Below are 24065 nucleotides of genomic sequence, written 5' to 3' on the forward strand. Positions count from 1 at the left end.
TGACCATCCCATGAGTGGAGACCTAACTGCTTTCCCTAACTATGCACCTTTTCAGCAGGAAGAAGTTAGAGCGGTCGTCGCCCCTTTTCCCACAGTTAGAGTCTCCAACTCGGGGATGGGGATTGAGAATATGGGCTTTGATACATTCTTCGATGTGGCTATCCATTAACATTTGTAACTTAAGGGTCGCATAGAACCCCAACTACTACAGAGTTTACAGTTACTACCCCGTGGAACCATCTTCTGCTACCACATCATAGTCAAGAAGTCTGCATCCACGGCTGACATGGACACCTGGGAGGCTGTGCAGCACCTCGAGAATCCCCTCATGGTCGAGTTCCAGAGACTCCCTTCGCCATCGTCAGGGAGCACTGAGCCCTGCTCTGGCCACCCCTGGAAACTGGTCAGTCTAACCACGGCTGAAGCCCGAGGAGTTCCACGTGAGACCGAACTTGGACTCGTGTTCTGTCTATAGATGCACAAAGTGAGCGATTTAAGAAGTAATGAAGAAAAGAAGTTGCAAGATCTATTTTTGCCCTCCTGCAAAAACAAAAAGGGGGAGATGTCGTGAGACATGTTTTTCCAATCTTCTTGCTTGATCATCCACCCATAGCCCCTCCTCACGTGCTCTCATCAAAAGAGTAATAGAAAAGCAGTGTAGTTTCTTGAGGCGGGGATCTTGGTTTCAGAGACCTTGAGTCCCCCGGTTCCCACCTTTACTGTCTCTGTTTTGTTTTGTGTTGGCATTTTGTTTTGTGTTGGTTTTTTCCTTAAGTTCCAGAGCACCTGTTCCTCAGCCCCATCCTGCTGAGCTGGTCTCGGCAGGGAGATAATTTATAAATCACTTATGGAAACTTCCCCTAAGCTAACGAGTTTGTGGTTTCCAAGAGTGTCAATGAATTTCGAATTAAAAAAAACATGAAATGATTGTGTACATAAACTAAAATAAATTTGATACATGTTTAACAATGGAAAGAAAATCTAGCTAATTATTAGAAGTTTACTTAAAGAGGATAACATTTTGGCTACTAAGTTTTTACCTTACTAATACTTCTGTGCCCTAAGAAGTATGGCTTATTTTTATATATATGTTTATAATGTGTTTATTATTTGGAGAGATACCTAATCTGTAAGTGTTATGATTAAAGTCTTACTTGAGATTTTAAAAAACCATCCCTTTTGAACCATGCATTAGTAACAGAATTATGAAAAGGCCTTTAGTTTCATCTAACCAATAGCTCAGGCCTAACCTGGAGGAAAAATTTGACACATGAATGTCTTATTGAATTCATGTTCTCATTACTTTAAAAAAGAAAAGTTCTTTTTTTGTTCTGTTATTTTTAAAGAATAATCAATTTACAATGTTGTACCAATTTCTGCTGTACAGCAAAGTGACTCAGTCATACATATGTATATATACACATAGACATGCTTTTTTTTGTCTTTTTAGGGCCGCACCAGCGGCATATGGAGGTTCCCAGGCTAGCGGCCTAATCAAAGCTGTAGTTGCTGGCCTACACCACAGCCACAGCAAGGCAGGATCCAAGCCGCATCTGCAACCTACAGCACAGCCCACAGCATCGCCGGATCCTTAACCCACTGAGCAAGGCCAGGGATTGATCCCACAACCTTGTGGTTCCTAGTCAGATTCATTTCCACTGTACCATAGTGGGAACTCCTATACATGCTTTTTTAAAATATTCTTTTTCCATCATGGTCTATCCCAGGAGATTGGATTCTAGTTCCCTATGCTGTATAGTAGCACCTCATTTCTTATCCATCCTAAATGCGAGTTTGCATCTGCTAACCTCAGACTCTCCGTCCATCCCACTTTCTTCCGCCTCCACCTTGGCTACCCCAAGTCTGTTCTCTGTCTGTGAGTCTGTTTCTCTTCTGTTTGTGCCATATTTTAGATTCCACATTAGTGATATCATATGGTATTTGCCTTTGTCTTTCTGACTTATTTCACTTCATATGATAATCTTTAGTTGCATCCTAAAGAAAAGTTCTTAAAAATCAATCTTGAAGTAGTGATTGAGTTCAGTGATACTGTCTCCCAAGTAACCATTGTCTTTGTTTAAAAAACATTGATAGAGAGATTGAGTGGGTTTTTGTGGGTTTTTTTTTTTTTCTTTTCTTAGGGTAGAGCCTTTACATTTTCTTATAGCATTGATAAAGGAGAGAGAACATTGGAGAAAAGTCCTCCCCACATGACCAGAGGATGTTGTCTTTATGCTAAGGACCCAGAGTCAGTGCAGAGTTCACTTCACTCCTTAACTGATAAACTAGAGGTTGCAGAAGTTGAGTTGTAAAGTAGACAGGTAAAGAGCTGTGCGGGGGCTTCACTCCTCTCCCCTGCAGAAGCAGCATCCCTTTGAAGGGAGAGATGGAAGTCCTGGTCACCAGACCTCTGGGCTCTTTCACTTTAGATTGAGAAACATTTGAGCCTTTACTGATTGTTAGACCCTGAGCAAAGGCCTGTGGGGAGTTAAGGTGGAAAAAAAAAAAAAAAAAAAAACCTCTGGAAATTTTCAGTCTCCCTCAGAAGATAGCCATGCAGAAAGAGGTGGAATTTGGGGAAATTATAGTTGAATTAGAAATGAAATACATGGCGTTCCTGTGGTGGCACAGTGTAAACAAATCGTCAAGGATCAGGCCTTGCCTGAGCTGTGGTGTAGGTTGCAGATATGCTATGGATTCCACATTGCTGTGGCTGTGGTGTAGGCTGGCAGCTGTAGCTCCTATTTGACCCCTAGCCTTGGAACTTCCCTATGCCATGTGTATGGCCCTAAAAAGAAATGAAATGCAAAGGGAGAACAAAACATCTTGAATTCGCCTCTCCTTTAAGTATCTCTGTTAACAAGAAAGTACTGTTAACTATTAAATCAGATTTCCACCCGCAAATGCCTAATTGTAAGCAAGTCACCTTTCAAAACTGTGTGAGCCAAGGTAAGTCACATCTATAAAGCAGAGCTATACAAATACTCTATATAGTAGTACTTTGGATCACTTGATACTATTCTTTCATAAAATCCTTTTCTTATGCATAATGCCTTTAAACTCCATGGCATGATCTTACTAGAGATCTCAGAAGATGAATAAACCATAGAAAACACATGAGACAAACATTTCGTACCATTGTAGAAGCAATTTCAGCTACAATCTTGATTTTATGCAGCCTTGGAAGTAACTACTTAGAGATCGGCCCAGATCAAATAGCTCAGATCTATTGGGAGTATCACAGAACAGAATGATGTTTGTTTTCTTATGTTGTCTGTGTAGCATCATGGAGAGAAACTGATAAAATGGATGAATCCGTTTTTAAAGCTGCATTTTTGTCCAGGCTAAAAACACATTATGCCAATCAATTTGATAGCTAGAATAGAAAGCATTAGAAAAGCAGAATAACTTCTCATTCTGAATAAAGTTTCAGCTTTTTATTGAACATTTTCTAAGTTCTCTGGTGACATTGAGTCATGGTAGTAATTTCAGTCTGTGGGAGTTAAAGAAAAAACATGTCCTTCATTAAAAAAAAAATGTGGAGCATTTAAAAACAGACTGCTATACCACAAGAGGTAAGAAAAGTTAGCTTGAAGTTAAGCAGGAGAACCTCTTTCCTGTTAGGGCCAGTGGGGCAGGGAGGCAAGTGGTGCGATTTTGATAGCACTAGGAAATCTACCATGCCTCAGAATATCCCCCTTTGCACCTGTCATGGAGTCTGACATTCCACATTGAGACAGACACTCCTCTGGTGCATGAACATGCCATTGGGAGGAGTAATGCTTTCCTATTATTATAACCTAACTCTTGCACTCTATCTGTGGAAGGGATCAGATTTCCAAGGGACAGCCGAAATCAAGGGGCTTAGAGATCTGAGGCGTAAGATAGTGCTGTTTCCATTAGGAGAGGAAGGACGTTAAACATGGTTCAGAACAGTAACAGTCGATAGCATTGGACATGAGTCACCAGCTTTGCCCTAGCAATTGATCATCTTGTTATTTGGTTATTTTCTAGCCGACATTGACGACCTGAAAATATGCTATGTTTTAAGAGAAGGGGCTAATGCCACAAGTGACGTATTCCATTTTACAGTTGAAGACGGTGGTAAGTATCCCCTCTCCTGTTAGTATAAACAAGGAGAGTGACTTTTATGCATTGCTCTTTGGCAGCTTTGTGACAAGGAATCTGTATCAGGTATCAGTTTACGCTCACCTCAACTTATACAGTGAATTTGGTATTTGCTGTAGTGGTAACGTCTTCCATTCTCAATCTGACACAATACTACTCTGCGGTGATTGTAAATACATGTTCTAGTTATGTTATTTTTGTCTTAGGATTTGTAAAGCACTAAAGAGAAAGGTCTATATAAATAGGATCCCCACGTCCAGTTGTTCAGAGTATGCTCTGCATGAAGCTGCCTGCTTGAGGTGCCAAGAGGATCTTGGAACCAGCCCAGCCCTTGCAAGCCATGTTTTCCTAACTAGGTGTGTCTGCCCAAAGGGGGTGCTTTTTTCTAATATGCTTGGGTGCAGACTAATGCTGGTGGATACTGCATCGCATTCGCCAAGAAGTCAGTGCTAAATAAATGTATTTCATCTATCAAGCTCAGTATGTCCAATGATTTTCTTAGGTTGGGGGATTATGTGGCTTAGTCTAGATAAACTTTTCCTTGGTGAAATCTGAACACTGTAGAGACTAGACTATGACCTGGGATCTAAGGTTCCTCAGGAACTTACTGTCATTGCTCCCCCGGAGCCCTGACTGGCACTCACAGTCTTGAGTTCTCTTCTTAATCAGGTAGACTAGGAGGAAAAGCTGGCCTCTTCTTGATTGCACTTTAAGATGTCGTGTTCCCCCATGCTCTCAGGAGAAGCAAAAGACCCTCAGAAAGAATGTGTCCTGGGTGAACAGGACACAGGAAATGAAGGGACAAGTGTGTGTGAGAGAAGAGACAGGGAGAAAGGATTCTGATTCAGTCATCTCTTTCCTTCTGGTGCTTTATAAAATCGGCACCCTATTCTGTCATCTACCTCTGAAAGGTCACATGCTTACCCTTCCTATTTTTTGAAGCATTAAATAGCCCTCGATTAAAATATCGTTGGACCTCACAGGATCACAGCTCTGAAAATGTGCTGGGTGTGTGTCAGAGAGGCCAAAAAAAAAAAAAAAGTGTGTGAATGTGGGTACAGCTATTTGATTTCTACTATAACTTGAATAAGTTTAATGCCTTTAATTTTTTTTTTTTAGTAACTAAATCATAGTTTAGTATTTTACATATTGGTAAATAAATCTTAGTGTGAAAGTGAGTTCTGAGAGAGAAATTAACCTATAAAAAAGGAATCTGCTTAATGAATCATGCTGCCCAAATGGAAAATTCTACTGTAAGTAAACTTAAGAGTAAAACGCCAAAATAATTCAGATCTCTACCGTATAACTTAAGGAATAAATTATTGGTTCAAAAAGCCATGTATATTTCTCAGAATAATTGAATAAACCTCAATGGCAAAATACGATTTCCTTTTTTTTTTCTTTTTTGTCTTTTTGGGGCCACACCCGCGGCATATGGAGGTTCCCAGGCTAGGGGTCCAATTGGAGCTGTAGCCACTGGCCTACACCACAGCCACAGCAATGTGGGATCTGAGCTGTGTCTGCAACCTACATCACAGCTCACGGCAACACTGGATCCTTAACCCACAGAGTGAGGCCAGGGATCAAACATGAAACCTCACGATTCTTAGTCGGATTCGTTTCCGCTGCACCACAACGAGAACTCCAAAAGTATGATTTTCTTTAAAATTGCCAAAAACGTTTGAAGTCCAGTGTACCATTCTGAGACATTATAGCCTATTTTTTTTTAATACATTTTTGTTTTTCTTTCTCTTTTATTCTGCGTATTTCTTTCCTTAGCTGGATGGAATGGTAGCATTTACTTTAAAATTGGGATCTGTATTCAAACTTTGGAGAACATTATGCCATATCATATTTCAAAATATTAAGTGAGGAATGACTAGCTGAAGGGACTGGATTTATTTTTGGATTTGCTGACAATGTAGCTGAGCCGCTGAAGATTGTGTTTATGGAAATTGGAGCTAAATTATTTCAGGGGCTTTTTCAGAGCTAGAATTTCATGTGAGAGAGAAAAATCCCAGAGATATTGTCCTTTACCCTTCTCCTCCCCATGGACATGGCATTAGTTGGGGGACCCTGGCAGATTCTGGCAACTATCTGTGGAAAAGAATTTATCTTAATCCTCTGGTGCAAGAAAACTTCCCTTTGACAGAATAAACACAGAGACCTGCAAGATTTAAAAATAAAAAGTCACATAATGTATTTCAAAATAGTTTTAATCTGTGTACTTATTTTTTCGGATTTTTGCACTGTCTTGTAAAATATTCTAGTATTTGAACGAGAAGTGCTATTTAAACTTGCAGAGTATCTTGAGTTAAATTATCTCTGGGAAGTATGAGGTTGCTTGCTTTGGGGTGGTGGTGGTGTTTTTTGGGTTTTTTTGGCCACACTTGGAGCATATGGAAGTTCCCAGGCCAGGGATCAAATTCAAGCTGCAGCTGTGACCTACACCATAACTGTGGCAATGCTAGATCCTTAACCCACTGCACCACAGTGGGAACTCCAAGTGTGAGGTGTTTTGGCCAACAGAAGTTTTAAAAAATATTTGTAATATTTGTGATAAAAGAAAAAATAAAGATATTCTACCTTTCCACAAAAACATACTAAGGATTTTGAATTTTTTCTAACCTAGCTATTGTATCTTCTAGCAGTGTAGTCAATAATTTAATTAAAATATACTCTAAAAAGACCTATTTGATAGACTGTAATATGAACACGTATTTTCAAAATCTGCAAATTTAACAACGTAAATTTCATGAACGAGAAGGTGAGTTTGTGAAGACGTGTTTGTGATGGCATTTGACACTTCTCAAAGATATGTATGTCTCAGGAGTTATGGCAGGTTTTGAATCCTATGCACAAGGGTTATTCTTGTTGTTCAGTTGGAACATTTAGGTCTCAGGTAGCTTCCGTCCATCCACCCAGGAAGTGACAGAGCTCCCTCAAGGGTACTTACTGTTCCCATCTAAGTGATGGCAGACTTTTTGGACCAGACAGTTTGGTCACTGAATTCAACTAGAGTAATTTATTATCATTTACTGTATACATTATAGTAAGCATAGGCATAAACCATTCCCATGAAATAAACATGGAAAATGCTTCTAGTAGTTCATACCTGAGAGGCAGGTCAAGGCACCATGGCATAAAGTCCTATCAATTCTCTCTCCAACCCACTGAACTCACTTTGTTCACATCAACCAGATTAATTTTAGGACAGCAAATACCTAAAGACGTTCCTGGGACAAACCTAATCCTCAAATAATGGTAAAAATAAGATATGGCTTTTAATTTCAGGAGTCAGGGAGAGAAGATTGAGGAACAGAAAACTGGAATCTTTTGTTTTAGATTTAATTATATTATCATAAGAACCTGGCTAGACACAGAATCCTTCTGTTATAACGCAGTACCGGCTTAGGACCACCCACTCACTGCAAACAGGATGGTGCTTAGGACAGTGGCTACTTTGTAGTTTTCGGAGGGCTTTGCAGCAATTACCAAATGACGGAACTAAAGCGTATACAGTAGGAGTTCCCGTCCTGATGCAGCAGTAACGAATCTGGATCGTATCCATGAGGAATCAGGTTTGATCCCTGGCCTCGCTCAGTGGGGTAAGGATCCAGCCTTGCCCTGAGTTGTGGCATAGGTCACAGACACAGTTCAGATCTAGTGTTGCTGTGGCTGTGGTGTAGGCTGGCAGCTGTAGGTCCTAGCTATAGTTCTTAGCCTGGGAACTTCCATGTGCCACAGGTACGGCCCTAAAAAAGCAAAAAAAAAAAAAAAAAAGGTAAACTATCTGAAGATAGATAATGTTAGAATTTTCACCTCAGAGAAGTCTACTGTCTTTGGGCTTAATGAATGTTGATTAATATAGTGCACACACACACCATACACCTATGCACAGATCCTTACACGTCAGGGTTTTTTTGGGGGTTTTTTCTTCTTCTTTTTTTTTTTTTTTTGTCTTTTGAAGATTGCTCAGTGGGTTAAGGATCTGGCATTGCCATGAGCTGTGGTATAGGTCACAGATGTGGCTCAGATCTGGCATGCTGTGATTGTGGTGTAGGCTGGCAGCTGCAGCTCCAATTAAACCCCTAGCCTGGGAACTTCCGTATGCCACAGATGCAGCCATAAAAAGCAAAACAAATAAATAAATACCCCCCAAAAATCACTTCAGGAATTCTGATGACACAGGTATACTTCCAAATGATTTGTGAAGTTGTAAACAAAGAAGAGGAAGTTGAAGAAACATCTGTGCAGATGTGCTAGGTGTCACGAAGGCTATCCTGTTCCCCTTGAGACATGGCTCCACAGAAGCAAAAACTTGCAGGGCTACATATGTCACCATATAAGAAGGAGCAATCTGGAAATTACTCTCAATGCCAATAAAAATAGAACTTTTTAGTGACAGCATCAATGTCACAAAATGTCATGTGGGCTTTAAAATTCATAATTATAGCATCTGTCAGTGTAATTCTTAAAATGACTAGTAATAAATACGTGTACTGGAATATTAGTGAAAAGCATGAAAATGTTATATCAAAATAAGTCATCCTTCTAGGTATTCTGGGACCAATCAACACATGCAAATTCATAGTTACAAAAGGTCAAACTCTGGGGTTAGGAAAGGTGCTCCTGTTAGCCGTGGCTTCTTTGGAGCTTTGATGCATCAGTATGCGTGGCAGCCACCTAAGGATTTAGCTAAACCATGTTCCACTTCTTCTATTTTCACCCTTTATGTCTACTCAAGGGTAACTCAGTATAATAATAATAAAACCAACTTGGAAAATACATCCTCTTTTCTTTTCTTTCAAGGCTGCACCTGTGGTGTATGGATGTTCCCAGGCTAGGGATCATGTGTGCGGTACAGCCACAGCAGCCACCTACACCACAGCTCATGGCAATGCCATATCCTTAACCCACTGAGCAGGGCCACTGTTCCAACCCACATCCTCATGGATGCTAGTTGGGTTCTTAACCCACTGAGCCACAACAGGAACTCCTGAAAATATATCCTCTTTTGATAATTGCCTCTTTGAATTCAAATTCCAGACCTAGGACTCCAGAATTTTGTGGGAAGAAAAACGCAGGGGCCCCTTTATCCCCTTCAGAACAGCATATTTTTACCTGATTTCTCAGCATTGAACTCTGTAACTTTTCTACAAAGTATCCTAACATGAAAGTGGTCCTAGGCCTTTTTTAGGTTTCTCTTGTAGGAACTCCTCTAGCTCTTTATTGTGATGTAAAAGCCAGTTTCAGGAAACTATTTCAGATATGTCCCACCCTCAACCCTAATGACTCTTAATCACTCTTCAGCTTTTGACTCAAATGTCATTCCATCTCCAAAGCTGCTCCCAACATCCTGATATCAAAGGGAGTCATGCCTTTTTGTGCTTCCATCTCTGCATTTCCTTGTAACAACAGCTTTATATTCTGATTATTTGCTAATCTGAAAACCTCCATTACTAGAGAAGGTCCTTTTTCAAATTAAAAAAAAAAAAAATGTCATTTTTATACCACAGTGCCTACGCAGGGGTGAAGACACGGTAAATATTGAGCAAATATTAAAATGAATGAATAAATGGGGAAAAGAAGCTCTCTTTTAGGTAAGGATCTATTAAATAGTATCCTAAGAAAAGCTCCTGTAAGCAATCCACAGGAGACCCTTTGCATTCTTTAGAACATTTCTTTATCCTAGCATTAATTTAAATCCCTGTGGCACCAAGAATGATTTTTAGTAAGGTTTTCACATTTCTAAATACATTAAACTAACTGCTGTAAAAATGCCTTTGAAACCTTCAGTGGAATATACTGGACTGAAGAATTTCGCAGTAACCACCAGTTCGGAGCTCATGTTGTTCTTAAAGAATTCTTTTCAGAAAAAAAAAAAAAAAAACTGTATTATATAAACAAGTGTACAATTCTAAAATGTAAAGAGAAAGAGATGTTTTCTATAAATCTCTGACATATGTAAGTCAGCACCCCTACCTCAAGTGTTTTTAGTGATCCCAATTTTTTTTCCTTATGAGAAACAGCACTATGATAGGGAGAGAAGTAGAAAGCTACATTAGCACAAAGTATCCTCAGTCCTTATTCATTTTTATGTTTCTTGTATTTGCTTGTGTCAAGTCTCAAAGACAGCATCAGGGTCAGTGTACTTGTGGGCATAAGGAAGAATTAGGCTTTGTGATCATCTGGCTTGGAGGAGCCCTGCTTTTTTTCTCCATTATGAAAGCTGGCTTGCCGCTGCCTCATTTGAGCTCTGCTACGACATGGGCATGCTTTCTAAGCAAGTCTGTCTCCGGGTTTTGGCACTGAAATGGGAAGTCAGACATGATATGTGTGTTGGCCATTCGAATGTAGCTGGTCCATAGCCAGCATGTGCCACCACTGTCTTTGACTGTGCCTTGTGGTGCCCAGTTTTTCATCCGCCAAGATCTTTAATTCATATGCTATTGAAAGATATAAATAGCTTCCTGACATAGTAGAAGAAGCTGGAAAGTCACTTCTGTCTATGAAATGTCAGTTAAGGACATAGCTTTCAGATTTTCACTCCACACTTGATGATTGAATGCCCCAAGACACAAGGGGACTGGAAGCTCTTCATTCCAGTGAGAAGGAGCACAAGTTTTGCTGGAAGCTGACCAGTAACTTCAGGGCTTAAGGCAAAGTCATTATTGATCATTCGCCTGAATTTAAAGCAAGGGCTGGAAAAATATAAATAAGTGCAGTAAGTCAGAAAATGAGGTCTGAGTACAAGCATTAAAAGATTATACAGACATATTCAGCTTAGAGGAAAAAAAAGCAAGCATTCTTGGCAATAAAATTAATTGCTAGTGACATGAGAACCCAGTGGAAAGATACTAGTGTCTTAGGGAGTTATAATAAGACAGTGAAGTTATGTCAGGGACTGATACAAGAATTTTTCATCTGTAAGAGAGCACAGATCTACTAACATACAGGTCCTGGGAAGAGGTGCTGGGGACTATGGCATAATGTTTGTAAGCCTTTCTTGTCTCATTGAACAATTCAGAACAGTTCAAGTCATCAAGGTCTTTCTATGTCAGACCCCTGCCTTTAAAAGCATGAATCTGTGAGATAACTGTACTGTGTGCATGAAAGAAGTGGCACCTTTTAAATAAAAGTGCTATCTTTTAAATAGAAAAATATAAACTAAACTTTCTTAGTTATTATTCATTAGATTCTTTCCAAAATTATATGTCATATGTGCTGTTTTTGTTAGCTATAGTTTGGAAGAAACTTTTCTTAAATCGAAGTCTCACCATGAAGATGAATCTTTATTAGACACATGTTAGAGGTTTAGCATGATTCTATATTTACTCAAATGATAATCACCTTTTTAAAGCAAATGATAATCACCTTTTTAAAACTAAGCAAATCTTTCCTAAGTGATTAAAATACCATAATCTCAAACCAAATATTTATCTGTGGTATATATTACATAACTCAATAATACACTATTCTGTCTCTTTATGTTTGCTATGGGAGAAATAAAAGGTGGTATTCAAAGGTCTAGTGCACAACTTGTAATTATTATGTTCTGTATTTGCTGGAACCTGTAAGAAAACAATAGGGAAGCAGAGTGCAATGTAAGAGAAGGTACAGGGTTTCTATGGTGAAACCTATTGAGTAAAAAGAGTTTCCCTATTCATTTATTTAGTGAATTATTAAGTATTTTTGGAACGCCCACTCCAAACACATTTCAAGTGGGATCTGGGAAAAGAACGATGAACCTAAGAGTCATGATCGTTGACCTGAGGTGCTGATAGGTATGGATGATAAAATGGTAGGCAAATAAAACATTTATCTGTTGCTTAAGTGTTGGGAGGTTATAATTAAATCTGAGATAGAGATGCAGCTGTCAGGAAAGGGCCTCTGAAAGGCGATGTTTAAGCTTAGACTTACGTTGAGATGAAACTGCCACAGGAAGGAGGAAGGAAATGTTCAGGTAGAGGGAAAAGTGTTTGCAAAGGAGAGTTCCCTGTTGTGGCTCAGCAGGTTAAGAACCCAGCTGGTATCCATGAGGATGTAGGTTTGATCCCCAGCTTCGCTCAGTGGGTTAAGTATCCGGCATAGCCGAGCTGCAGTGGAGGTGGCCGAGGCGGCTCAGATCCCACGTTGGTGTGGCTGTGGCATAAGCCAGCAGCTGCAGCTCTGATTCGACCCCTAGCCGGAACTTTCCTGTGTCGAGGTGCGTCCCTAAAAAGAGGGGAAACAGGTGTGTGCAGAGGTATTGAGCTCTGTTTATTCAAGTGACCAGAAGAACACCAACAAGGCTGGAGCTTAATGAGCCAATTGGGGAGTGGAACAAGATGATGCTGGAGAGCTTGAATGGGGGCGTGTGGGGCAGCGCTTTATAAACCCAGGCAGTAGTTTAGATTTTGTTATAAAGGAAAGAGAACATCCCCTCCACACGTCTTTTTAAAACAAGGGAGTAACTGGAGTTGCCTTGTGGTGCAGTGGGTTAAGGGTCTGGTCTTGTCACTCCAGTGGCTCAGGTACCTGCTGTGGCGTGGTCCAGTTCCTGGCTTGGGAACTCTCACATGTTTCAGACGATGACTCTTGGAGCTGTAGGGCATCAAGGTGGGAGGGGGGTGGTAGCCAGAAGCAAGTGGGGAGGCTACTGTGAGGCTGATGCAGGAAGACACAGGAGACATGGAGAGAAGAGGACAGGCTGGCCTCCTGGCAGAGCTGGACCTGTAGGATGTAGTGATGGACTGGATCATGGGATAAGTAAGGTGAAGAGAGAACTGGAACGTGATCCTGGGGTTCTTGGCCAGTGGAGAGCGGTGTTGCCATTCATGGAAAAGACTAGAGGGGCATGGAAATGTTTTAAGAGAAGAAATTAAGAGGTCATTCCAGACATATAAATTAGGAGATGTCTTAGTTCTCTGAAATGTGTACACAGGAAAGCCAGCCTCGCCACCCTGCTTCTCTGCCTTTACATCCACATGGGGCCTAGCTTTTGGAGTTAGAACTGGAACAAATATCGTTCTGCCTCCTTCAGAAACGGTGATGCGACCCTGAGCCAAGTGACTGAACCTTAGCCTCAGTTTCATGTGTAAATTAGGACAATAACAGCACCTAGCTAATAGAGGTCTTTTGAAGATTTGAGTAAGGTAATTCATAGAAATAGGACCACTCCTGCAGCACAATTCCTGTAGCATAGAAACAACTGGGCATGGAGCCACTACTATGCAGGTTTCTGGAGCTTTTCTCTTTTTCTTTTGCTTATTTCCCCTCTCCCTTCTCCTTCTGTCCTTTTTCCCCCCCTTACTTTATTCCTTTCTCTTGCCTTTCTCACAGCAACTGTGTGTAAAGTTTGACTGCCTGACTGTTTTTGGTGTGAAGGTGGGATATACAGGGATGAAAGAGCAAGAATAATTAACACTTCTTCAATGCTGCGTTTAAAAGCTAAGAATGCGTCCAAAGTTATTTGACCATTAGTAAGTAGCTAAACTAAGATTTTCTTTAATCTAATAATAATGAGTTTTCCCGCTGGCCAAACACTGTACTTCTTGAGCCCACTGTACATATTTTATTTCTCTTTTTTAGTGACTGGAGGTATAACTTTTATAGACTTGAAGGTTAAATATTGTAGCCTGCTTTTACCAAAATGTAGTTTGCCAAAACATCTTGATTTAGCAATTGAGACGTTCAAAGGATAGTTTTGATTGCAAGTCTAATACCCTGAGCCACAACCAGTGGAAGACTGATAAAATATCATGTTTACTTAGGTCTTGGAGTCTCCTATGTATATCTTGTATAGAATACTTCATTCAGTCATTATTATAAAGAAAAACACAATTCAATAACTGCATCTTTGAAAAATTATTAAATGTAGGCCGTATGAAGAGCATGTATTTTGAAATTCTCCTCCTGGGTCATCAGAAAATAAGTGCTGTGGATATATATACTCCTCCTAATGTGTTGCTTAAAATCTGAATGTGGTTTGTGCAAATGATCTGTAGTAAGCAGAGTCTTCTTGATTCCACATAGTAAAAATGCAAAATCTTATTTTCCCCTGATAGTACAGGAAAACGATCTGCTTTTTAAAACCTTATCCCACTAATGTTCTCGTAAATGATTGGGTAACATATAGTTTTATTTAACAGTTTTATTTGTTTCTACTTGGTAAGTATTAAAGCCATGGGTCAAAGGGACAAATGTCATACTTAATCTTGATTGCAAATAAGGAAAAATAAGGTTTATTAAAGTTTAACATTGTGATAAAGTAAGGAATCTGTGAGCCATGCACAGAAATAAACATAGATGTTTGGTTCTTGCTTCACAAATGTAGATGGATTTCATAATGTACATTTCCTAGAAGCAATAATGATGGTGTAAATTTACTAAAATCTTTAATTTATTAATGTTTCTGCCCCCAAGAATACAATAATGAGTTGCCAAGTGGTGGCACATAAGTGATTTTTCACTGAGGGAATTAAACATCAGATTAAGAAAACAGTGTACCTATAGTTGGTTTACATTTAGAATTCTCGCATTGCTGTTAGGGTAGACAATTCCAGAATACATTATTCAGTTACAGCTAAGTACCATTCAGGTAGGATTCATTTTTTACAAAGGCTGTTCGTATTCTTGGTACTAGGAAGTTAAAAAGAAGAGAGTAAAGGAAAATAATTACGGTTATGTGTGGTTTTCAATTTAGCACTACTTTTTATTTTTCATGTAAGCTTGAAGATGGCATCTTTGTGGGATCTTTTGATAAGGAAGAGAGCTCCAGCTACTTTCTTCCAGGCAGAGAGAGCAGAGGACTTCCTTTCCATTTCTTTGCTGGTTTCCTCTGTGCAGAAAGGTCTAATCATGTCATCTGGGTAATGCCCCACCTGTTACCTTTAACTCCACTTACAGAGCTGTTCAAGGCAGGAGATGAAAACACTGAAAACCGCGTTGTCAAGCAGAGCTCAAGGGCCACTTTAGAAATTGAAAATGAAGTGGTAAAACTGGTCGGGAGACTTCAGAAATCCAAGAGAAAGAAAAGAACCATTTTGTGTTCCCATAATCCTTCTCTTGCTCTTTATTTTATGCAGAAACAGCCCCAAATTAAATGCACAGCCTGGGTGTTACAGAATTAAGAAAAGTAGGGTACATTTAACCATTTCAGAAATGATGAACCATTGAAGAAAAAGTTCCTCTTGCTACCTAAACCTCAGGCACCATTCTCTTTCGCCATGCACGTCCAAGTTCCTAGATCCAGCCAATCTTACCTGCTTCCTGAATGTCTGATGAATCAGATTCCTTCACTAACTCCAGGGCTATTGATCCCATTAAAACCATGTTGAGGTTTATCGTAAGTGATTTATTAAAGGTAAACTGCTTAAAATAATGATTGGCACAGGGCAAGTGCTGTATACATGGTATGCCTTCTTCCAGCTATCATATAGTATGATGTCCAGGAGAACCATCTCTGTTTTTTATCTTTGCTTTTCACGGATGTAGCCTTAGTGCCTGGAGCATATAGGTGCTCAATAAATGTTTATTGGGTGAATGAATGACTTTTTTTCTAGTGTAATTTCCCAATGGATCTCCTCATCTCTTGTCACTTTGCCCCGTGACCCAGATATACACGGTTTCCATAGTTAGCTTAAAGTACAAGTATCTCAAGTACAAAATCTGAGGCCACTGTGACTTTCCAACTCTCAGTGGTCTCTTGCTAGGCACAGGATAAAATTCAAACTCTTCTTGATGTATAAGCTGGCCAAGTCCAATCTATCCAGCCGTACAGCCTGTTCAGGATTCCTGCACATGCCATGCACCTTTAATTTCTTCCTAGGTATCCTTCCATTGTTTTGGATTGTTTGGTTTTGTTTGTTTTTTTTTTTTTGTCCTTTTTTTTTTCCTCTTTTTTGGGCTGCACCCACAGCATATGGAGGTTCTCAGGCTAGGAGTCCAATCGGAGCTGTAGCCGCCAGCCTACACCACAGCCACAGCAACGCCAGCATCCGAGTCGTGTCTGCAACCTACACCTACAGCTCACGGCAACACTGGATCCTTAACCCACTGAGCGAGGCCAGGGATCGAGCCTGTGACCTCATGGTACCTAGTTGGACTTATTTCCGCTGAGCCATGACAGGAACTCCTCCTTCCATTGTTTTTGCCTGAGATTCGGTCCAATAGCGTGTTTTCTCCCGGAATTTTACCCTTGTCCTGAAGGTCAGACATCACTTCCTCTCTTTTCCTGTCACTACTCATATTTGTATCCAAGAGCAATATTCAAAATACAGATTTGTATATCCATATATTGATCTGAATAATAATTTAAACCATTGTCAGTTGTAAAATTATATGTACATACATATGAACAGGTATGTGTATATGTATATATTAATGTATCTATAATTACTTTCCAAGTGATATAAGTGGCAGCACAATAATGATAGCATCATAATCATAATAGCATAAGAAGGTTTTAATATACTGTAATATAAAATATGTTATATTTTTTACAGAAGTGCTAACAAGTGTAATATGACTGTACAAATCACTCATCAAATGACTAATAATTTTAAAATCTGGTTTTGATGTCATCTTTTATTTAAAACAGCTTTCACCAGCTAAAGAATACCTTCCCTGGGCCTTGATTTGACATGGGCTCAAACTCTTCCACTGACTTTGCCCTCAAATTGGCCATTATGAAGTCACTTAATAATGTAAGCCTAATTGGTAGAAAATTTCAGCATCAATAATACCATTCATGGTGCTTTTCTTGAACTAAGTTGATCACATCCAAATTATTTGTCAGCCTTAAAAAACATATGAGACTCATATCTTCAATACCTCTTTATAGATAAAGTCACAAAAATTGTTCACTGGAATGCAAAGTTTAATTAGGTGGAACTTAATACTTCAGGACCAATGAGAGGCTGAATACTATCTTGGTTAATAATGTGTGCTCTCCCGGGCATTCTGGGCTTGAGTCCTGACTCCGCAAGGTTGTAAATAATCTTTCCATCTGCTTGTTAATCAGTACAGAAGTTTTAACAGTCAGTATATGCGCTCAGAACAGACCACTCTGTATTGGAACCCTTTACTTACATCTGGGTTTGTAAAGCTTCTCCTCTGCACGAGCTGCTTTCTTCACATCCCTGTCTTCTGGTCCAGGGCTTAACTGCTCTGTGGCACATAGGAGAAAGTCAATAAATATGGAACAAAGTCATGAATAAATGCTGAAGGTTATTAATTGCTGGTTTCCATTTGCTCCTCAAGTTGAATGTGGAGTAATTTCAGAAGTCAAGAGAAGAATCTAAAGAAAAACAGAACAGTCTTACCGGGGTAAAAGAATGTGAAATAAACAAAAGCTTGCCTTACCTTTCAAACCCACGTAGGCATATGCGGACATCTATTTTCCTGATATTCTTTGCATATTGATATAGTGACATCAAACTCTTTGTCTTCTTTATTATAAAGTGGAGGTCTTCTTACACGCATGCCTAGATACATTTCTAGTTTAGAGATTTAGCTTTTAGACATTTCAGCTTGTTGTAGAGGCCACAATGTCTTTGACATAGTTGGTGTAATAAGTGTGCTGAGTCTTACCGATTTATGTTCTCAACACCATTGGGAACAGAATGATTCCATATGCTTAACAGACTCACTTCACTCCCCCTTTCCTGCATCACGTTGGCGCAGCTGAGAAAACCATCAGCTCTTTCCTCTCATTTCCCGTCTCCACCTCAAGTCTGTGTGAGGTCAAAGGCATCAACCATAAAAAAAGGGACAAAGGCGGTGAAATGTCACCTGGTATCCGTTTCACTTAATTTGGGAGACTATAACACCATGAGCGATAAAGTGGATTAGCAAAGCATTTTATGCTGGAGATTCTTCTAAGGGTGTTGCTTAGTGATGTGATAGAGTAAAGGTGTCTAGAAATAAATAAGCCTCTCCTTGTACCTGCTTGAATAAATACTCACTGTATGAATTTATATAGTGAATGCGATAAAGACTGTTTCCAGGGTCTTTAGAACTGTAGATGCAATATAGCATTTGATTTTGAGATTTCAGAGAAAGGATTATCTTTAAAAAAGGAGACTCTTGAAGTTGGAATGTGTTGATCAAGTCACCAATTTACTATATTCATGTAGAGATAGCTTTTAAAACTTACTGATTAGTTAGAAATTAAAACGAGTTCCCATTGTGGTGCAGCGGAAGCAAATCTGACCAGCATCCATGAGGACGTGGGTTCGATTCTTGGCCTCATTCAGTGGGTTAGGGATCCGGTGTTGCCGTGAGCTGTGGTGTAGGTCACAGACATGGCTCAGATCTGGCGTGACTGTGACGGTGGCCTAGGCCAGAGGTTACAGCTCTGATTCGACTCCTAGTCTGGGAACCTTCATATTCCGTGGGTGTGGTCCTAAAAAGACAAATAAATAAATAAAAATTAAGACTATGGTGTTCCCACTGCAGCACAGTGAGTTGGGTTAAGAACCCGACCGAAGCAGCTCAGGTCACTGCTGAGGTGTAGGTTCGATCCCAGCCTGGTGTAGTGGATTAAAAAGGATCCAATGTTGCTTCAGCTGCAGCATGGTTGAAGCTGTGGCTTGGATTCAGTCCCTGACCTGGGAACTTCTGTATGCCATGGGTGTGACCATAAAATAATAATAATAATGATTTTAGAAGTTTAAAGCAACTTTTTTCCATGAAAAAAGTTGAGGTGAACTGAATCTATGTAATTATAAAAACATGTTTTTTTAATAGCATTTGACACTTTGTTATTACCATTCACAAATATCCACAGTGACCACAGTTTTAAATACAATGGCTTATCTTGTAGATTCCTGAGCCTGAGTTAAGTAATTAGATGCAAATTGGGCAGATAGGAAACAGGTGTACAGACTGGTTATGATTAAGGGCTCTTTTGCAATTCTCTGGAAAAACATGATTCTGCCCTATAGGTCATTGCTTAATCCCTGGTGACTGAGTTACTTGGCCCAAGTTTTTCCACTGTAAATAGTAGATACAGATACATTCATGATTAAGGTTCATTTCCATCAACCAAGACAGCTTAATTCAATTCTGCAATATTCTTATTTCTTCCTTGGGAATAATATGGCCAGATTGACCTCTTCTCATATTTTAATGATCATTCAGTACCTTTATTAAGTAGAAATCACAAAGCATCTTTATATGCATTTCTGTTTTTGTCCCATCAGTACTTCGAGACAGGGTAGCGCGCGCACACACACACGCGTTCTGTGGGATACAAGTCTATCACTATTTGGCAACCCGTTTTCCATTTTAATGGGTTAATAACATTTTCCTGCCATCACTTCCAAAATTGGCCTCTTGAGCAATTATATATTAAAAAAAGGCTCAAAATATTTGTTTTTATATGCTGAGTTACTCCTGGATGGTAATTTGATTTGGCATTTAATTCTCACAGTAGTCAGGTAGCTATCTCTGATGCAATTCTGTTATCCCCATTTCTTATAATGAGATTCCTGTTCTCTCAATCCTCTACACATATTTACAAAATATTTTTGGACCCATCTATATTCTCTCTTCTATGCTAGCAGGTGGAATCAAGCTGCACTCTTGGTGCTTTTAAGAGTTGATGAGACCAAGACCCCCTTTAGCATTCCTTTTCCCTTTTTAGCATTACTGGAAGGAAAGTATGGTTTATAATGATCTTTTGAACTTTGAATTCCTGGCATGCTTATTCAGAGCATCTACTAGCTCAGAAGTCATACATCCCCAGAGAGAAGCTATACATAAACAGAGTTTCTTTAGCATTTGCTAATAGCTCTTGTTCTACCAGTTTCTCTCTCTCTTTCCTGTAAAAAATTGCGCTAATATTTAAGAGATGATTCTATTAAATCTATTAGACAATTTTCACTACCCTCAGTTTTGAATATAGCCATCATGGCAAGATTTGTGGTGGCAAGTTGGTAGTGGGCCAGCAGCTAGAAGAAATTGGAACAGTGTGTATAGAATGCTTCCCATGTAACCAACAATTTTACCCAAGACAATTTATTGGATTATCAAAAAGGCGGTCAGTGTTTTCTCTTATCCCTGTTTTACCTAGGAAGAAAGTGAGGCTGGAAGAATTAAAGTTCCAAAGTTACTGTATCAATTTCTTATTGCTGTTGTAAGAAATTACACAAACTTAGTAACTTAAAACAACACGATGTATTATCTGACAGTGTAGAGATCAGAATTTTAAAATGGATCTGACTGGGTTAAAACCAAGGTGTTGGCAGGGCTGTGTTCTTCTGGGAGCCTTAGAGGAGAATCTGTTTCCTCACCTTTTCCAGCTCCTAGAGGCTGCCTGCGTTCTTGGGCTCTAGCCACCTCTTCCATCTTCAAAGCCAGCAGTGCAGCATCTTCAAAATAAAATCTCTCTAATTCTGACCTTCTGCTTCATTCTTCTCCTTAAAAGGATACTTGTGATTATATTGGGCTCATCTAGATAATCTAGAATAATCTCTCTGTCTCACAGTCACCTCATTAGTAACCTTAACCCAGTATTCATTCTTAATTTCCCCTTTCCACGGAAACTAACATAGTCACAGATTCCCCAGGAATTAGGATAGAGACATGCTTGGGGAGCCATTATTCCATCTGCCGAAGTAATCTTATTTGTAGGGAATAAACCAAGTGATAGGTCAAGTCCAGGTTTGTCCACATGGTGGTGGAATTCCAGGGGCACAAGATAGACCCTCCTATGCAAAATTATGTCACCCACCACCTGCCGTGATACCTGAAAATCCATTATTAGAATTCATTTCTTTGCTGTTCACATGCATAAATCAGCAAGAATCCCCCAAGTAAAATTCAGACATTACAAGTCCTCAGAATATTTCTCAACAGCTTGTTGAATACAAGGAACATTTCAGGGGCAGCAAGTAAGTGAACACAGTAGCAAAGAAGGTCATTAAAAGGGGAAGCGTGATGATGCCGGTTGTCTTCCTAGCCTGTTACATCATTTGGCCCCAAGCTAGCTTTAGCAGTAGGACTTCTCCCTTACTTAGGATATGAGGCATGTACAAACAGCATTGCGCCTTTTCTTTGATGTATTTTCTCTATTCTTAATCCTTATTTACTACTATCTTGTTGATACTTGACAGTTTAACTGTAAAGAAAACCAACTGGGCCCACTCTCAACTAGAATGGAAATGGAGGTTTGTCTACAGAGATTGACACTAACTGTAGTCAAGTCAGTTGGACAGAATTTCATTGAATTCTTGGTATGTGGAAGGCAATACTTAAAGACGTAGGGCTTACACGTGCTCAAGCAGATAGCAGTTTGTCTCCATTCTGGGTAAATGCTGACATACAAAAGCCTGGGTTTATAAATTCAGACCAGAATGATTGACGTGAAATTAAAGAATTTATCTAAATCGCATCCTATGAAAGTAGGTATCTGGAGGGTCCCATATAAGCAGGCAGTGTTCTGAGCCTGAGCTGGACTAAGCTAAGGGTGGGTACCCAGCCCACAGTCTGAGGGTCAGAAAGCTAAAGTCCTTAGTCCAAATGAATTGAATTGAATTGAAGATGCTGTAGAGTGTTCTGCAAATACTTTATGAGGCGAATGACAGATGCTAAAGAAAGCAGTATGGAGCAACTAGTTCAAAAGGGAGGGACAAAGACTAAATCTGGTTGGCATAGGGCCCCATGATCTCCCTGGGGTGAGGAGGCAGATGTTAGGGTACCTAGAGGGTTGGTGTCCAAAAGAAGGAATCCTATTTCTAAATGTGTTACTACTTTTCTCATTATGGACCCTGTACCACTTAGGGTATCCTCAAATATGGAAGTAGGCAGAGATATTTCTGGTCATGACTTTGATGAAAAAAAGTGCTGTGACTCTTAAAGTCATTGTGTGTTTAGTAGTTCCAGAAGGGGAAAAAAAAATTTAATTGGCTGGAAGTGCATTGAAAGTAAGTCCCAGATGTCCCTGGGAGAATGAGGTAAACTGGCAAGACCTCAGAAGGAAGAGAATAATGGAGAACATAGGTAGGGACCGGGGAAGGTGTGAGAGAGCAACCCCCCAAAAAAGGATGGCGTTGGATAAAGACAGTGGACCAGAAGGAGAGCAGGGATGGCAGAGGCAGCCACCCGAGGTAGGGAAGTAACGCCAGCCACATAGCTTTACAGTCAGTGGGTGTATTTGCTGTGGGACAGTGGCAAACAGATCCCTAATGCAGAACAGTGTCATAACCTGTACCAGACCAAGGATGAGCGTATCAAAGAGGACATCTTACTGACGCTGATCCGAAAGGTAGTTTAATCACACATTTTACGAGAAACAGCAGTTGGCCAGCCTGTGCATTTTTTTTTTTTTAATTTTATTGGCGTGTAGTTGACTTACAGTGTGGTGTGAGTGTACAGGTGTACAGTAAAGTGAACCAGTTAAACATATACATAAATCCATTCTTTTTCAGATTCTTTCCCATGCCCGCTATTGCAGAATAGTGAGTAAATTTCCCTGTGCTATGCAGTAGGTCCTTGTTAGTTATCTGTTTTATATAGTCTGTGTATATGTTAATCCCAACCTCCTAATTTATCCATCTCCCCCACGTTTCCCCTTGGGTAGCCATAAGTTTGATTTAGAAATCTGTGAGTCCATTTCTGTTTTGTAAATAAGGTCTTTTGTATCATTTTTATTAGATTCCACATACAGGTGACATCATATGATACTTGTCTTCGACTTACTTCACTTAGTATGATAATCTCTCGGTCGATCCGTGTTGTTGCAGATGGCAGTGTTTCATTCATTTTTATCAGACTATGCATATTGAAGCAATAAAATTTCAACCAATTGTGAAGCTACAGGGGAAAAAAGTATTAACTTTTTCATATTTGTTTCTGAGAGTAGTCTATCTCTTGATACCATCTTAGCACTGATGGATCCAGTCATTTTGGTGAATTTTGTCATGTTTTATTCTAAGTAGCAATAGATTGAGTAATGTTTAAACCTTGCATTTTAGTGAAATAAATACAGGCCCATTATCATCTTACAGGAACAAAAGCTACTAATGCCCCAAAATAAAATCTTTTTATTTATTTTTTATGTTTATTTATTTATTTGTTTATTTATTTATTTGCTTTTTAGGGCCCAACCCACGGCATATGGAGGTTCCCAGGCTAGGGGTCGAACAGAGCTGTAGCCTCCGGCCTACGCCACAGCTCATGGCAATGCCGGATTCTTAGCCCACTGAATGAGGCCAGGAATTGAACCCACATCTGCATGGATGCTAGTCAGATTCGTTAACCACTGAGCCACGATGGGAATTCTCAGAAAGTAAAATCCTGAAAACACAAAGTTTGAAGATGCTAACAGTTTCCATCCTTCATGAACACTCCCTAGAGTTTAGAAAAAATAAGTTCTCAGCCCTGGTTGTATATCAGATCACCTGGGGAGTTTTTCAAAATCTCAAGGCCCAAGACAGTCCCAGGAATTTGAGTCTCTAGATCTGGGACCCAAGCTTTTTTTTTTTGTAATTCCTCCAGTAATTTTAATATGCAGCCAAGATTGAGAAACACTGACTTAGAATAAGTTGTAAATCCTTCCTGGAATTCTGACCTCATTTTTTTTTTTTTAAACACTGATTTAACTGACTAAGCTAAGTCTACATTGCTTGAGAAGTGGTTCTCAAATTTTAGCATGCGTCAAAATAACCTGTAGGGCTTGTTAAAACACAGATTAAAAGGCCCCGCCCCTAGAGTATCTGATTCGGTAGGTCTGGGTGGGGCTCAGGCAGTACCAAGGCTACCAACCTTGGAAGCGCATTTTGAAATCCTCTGTTCTAACAAGATAACATGAAATAATCAAGCCAAGTTTATATCTGGTAATATTTTTTCCACCCTACTGCCTGTCCACTTGACCTCAGAGATTTCAATCTATGACTCAGAGTTAACATCAAACATGAGATTTCAAATACTTTATAACCCTCATGTCTGAC

At 39.7% G+C, this 24065-nt stretch overlaps 1 protein-coding gene across 1 annotated transcript in view; it reads left to right on the forward strand.

The window, feature by feature from the left end:
• Positions 1–24065, forward strand: part of FREM2 (FRAS1 related extracellular matrix 2) — a 155371-nt gene that overhangs the window by 13470 nt on the left and 117836 nt on the right. Inside the window, exon 3 of the mRNA XM_047755977.1 lies at positions 4015–4104. Within this exon, the coding sequence (XP_047611933.1) occupies positions 4015–4104 (90 nt within the window). The remainder of the gene's footprint in view (positions 1–4014; positions 4105–24065) is intronic.

The sequence above is a fragment of the Phacochoerus africanus genome, chromosome 13 (genome assembly GCF_016906955.1).
Source record: "Phacochoerus africanus isolate WHEZ1 chromosome 13, ROS_Pafr_v1, whole genome shotgun sequence".
In the NCBI taxonomy this organism is placed as follows: Eukaryota; Metazoa; Chordata; class Mammalia; order Artiodactyla; family Suidae; genus Phacochoerus; species Phacochoerus africanus.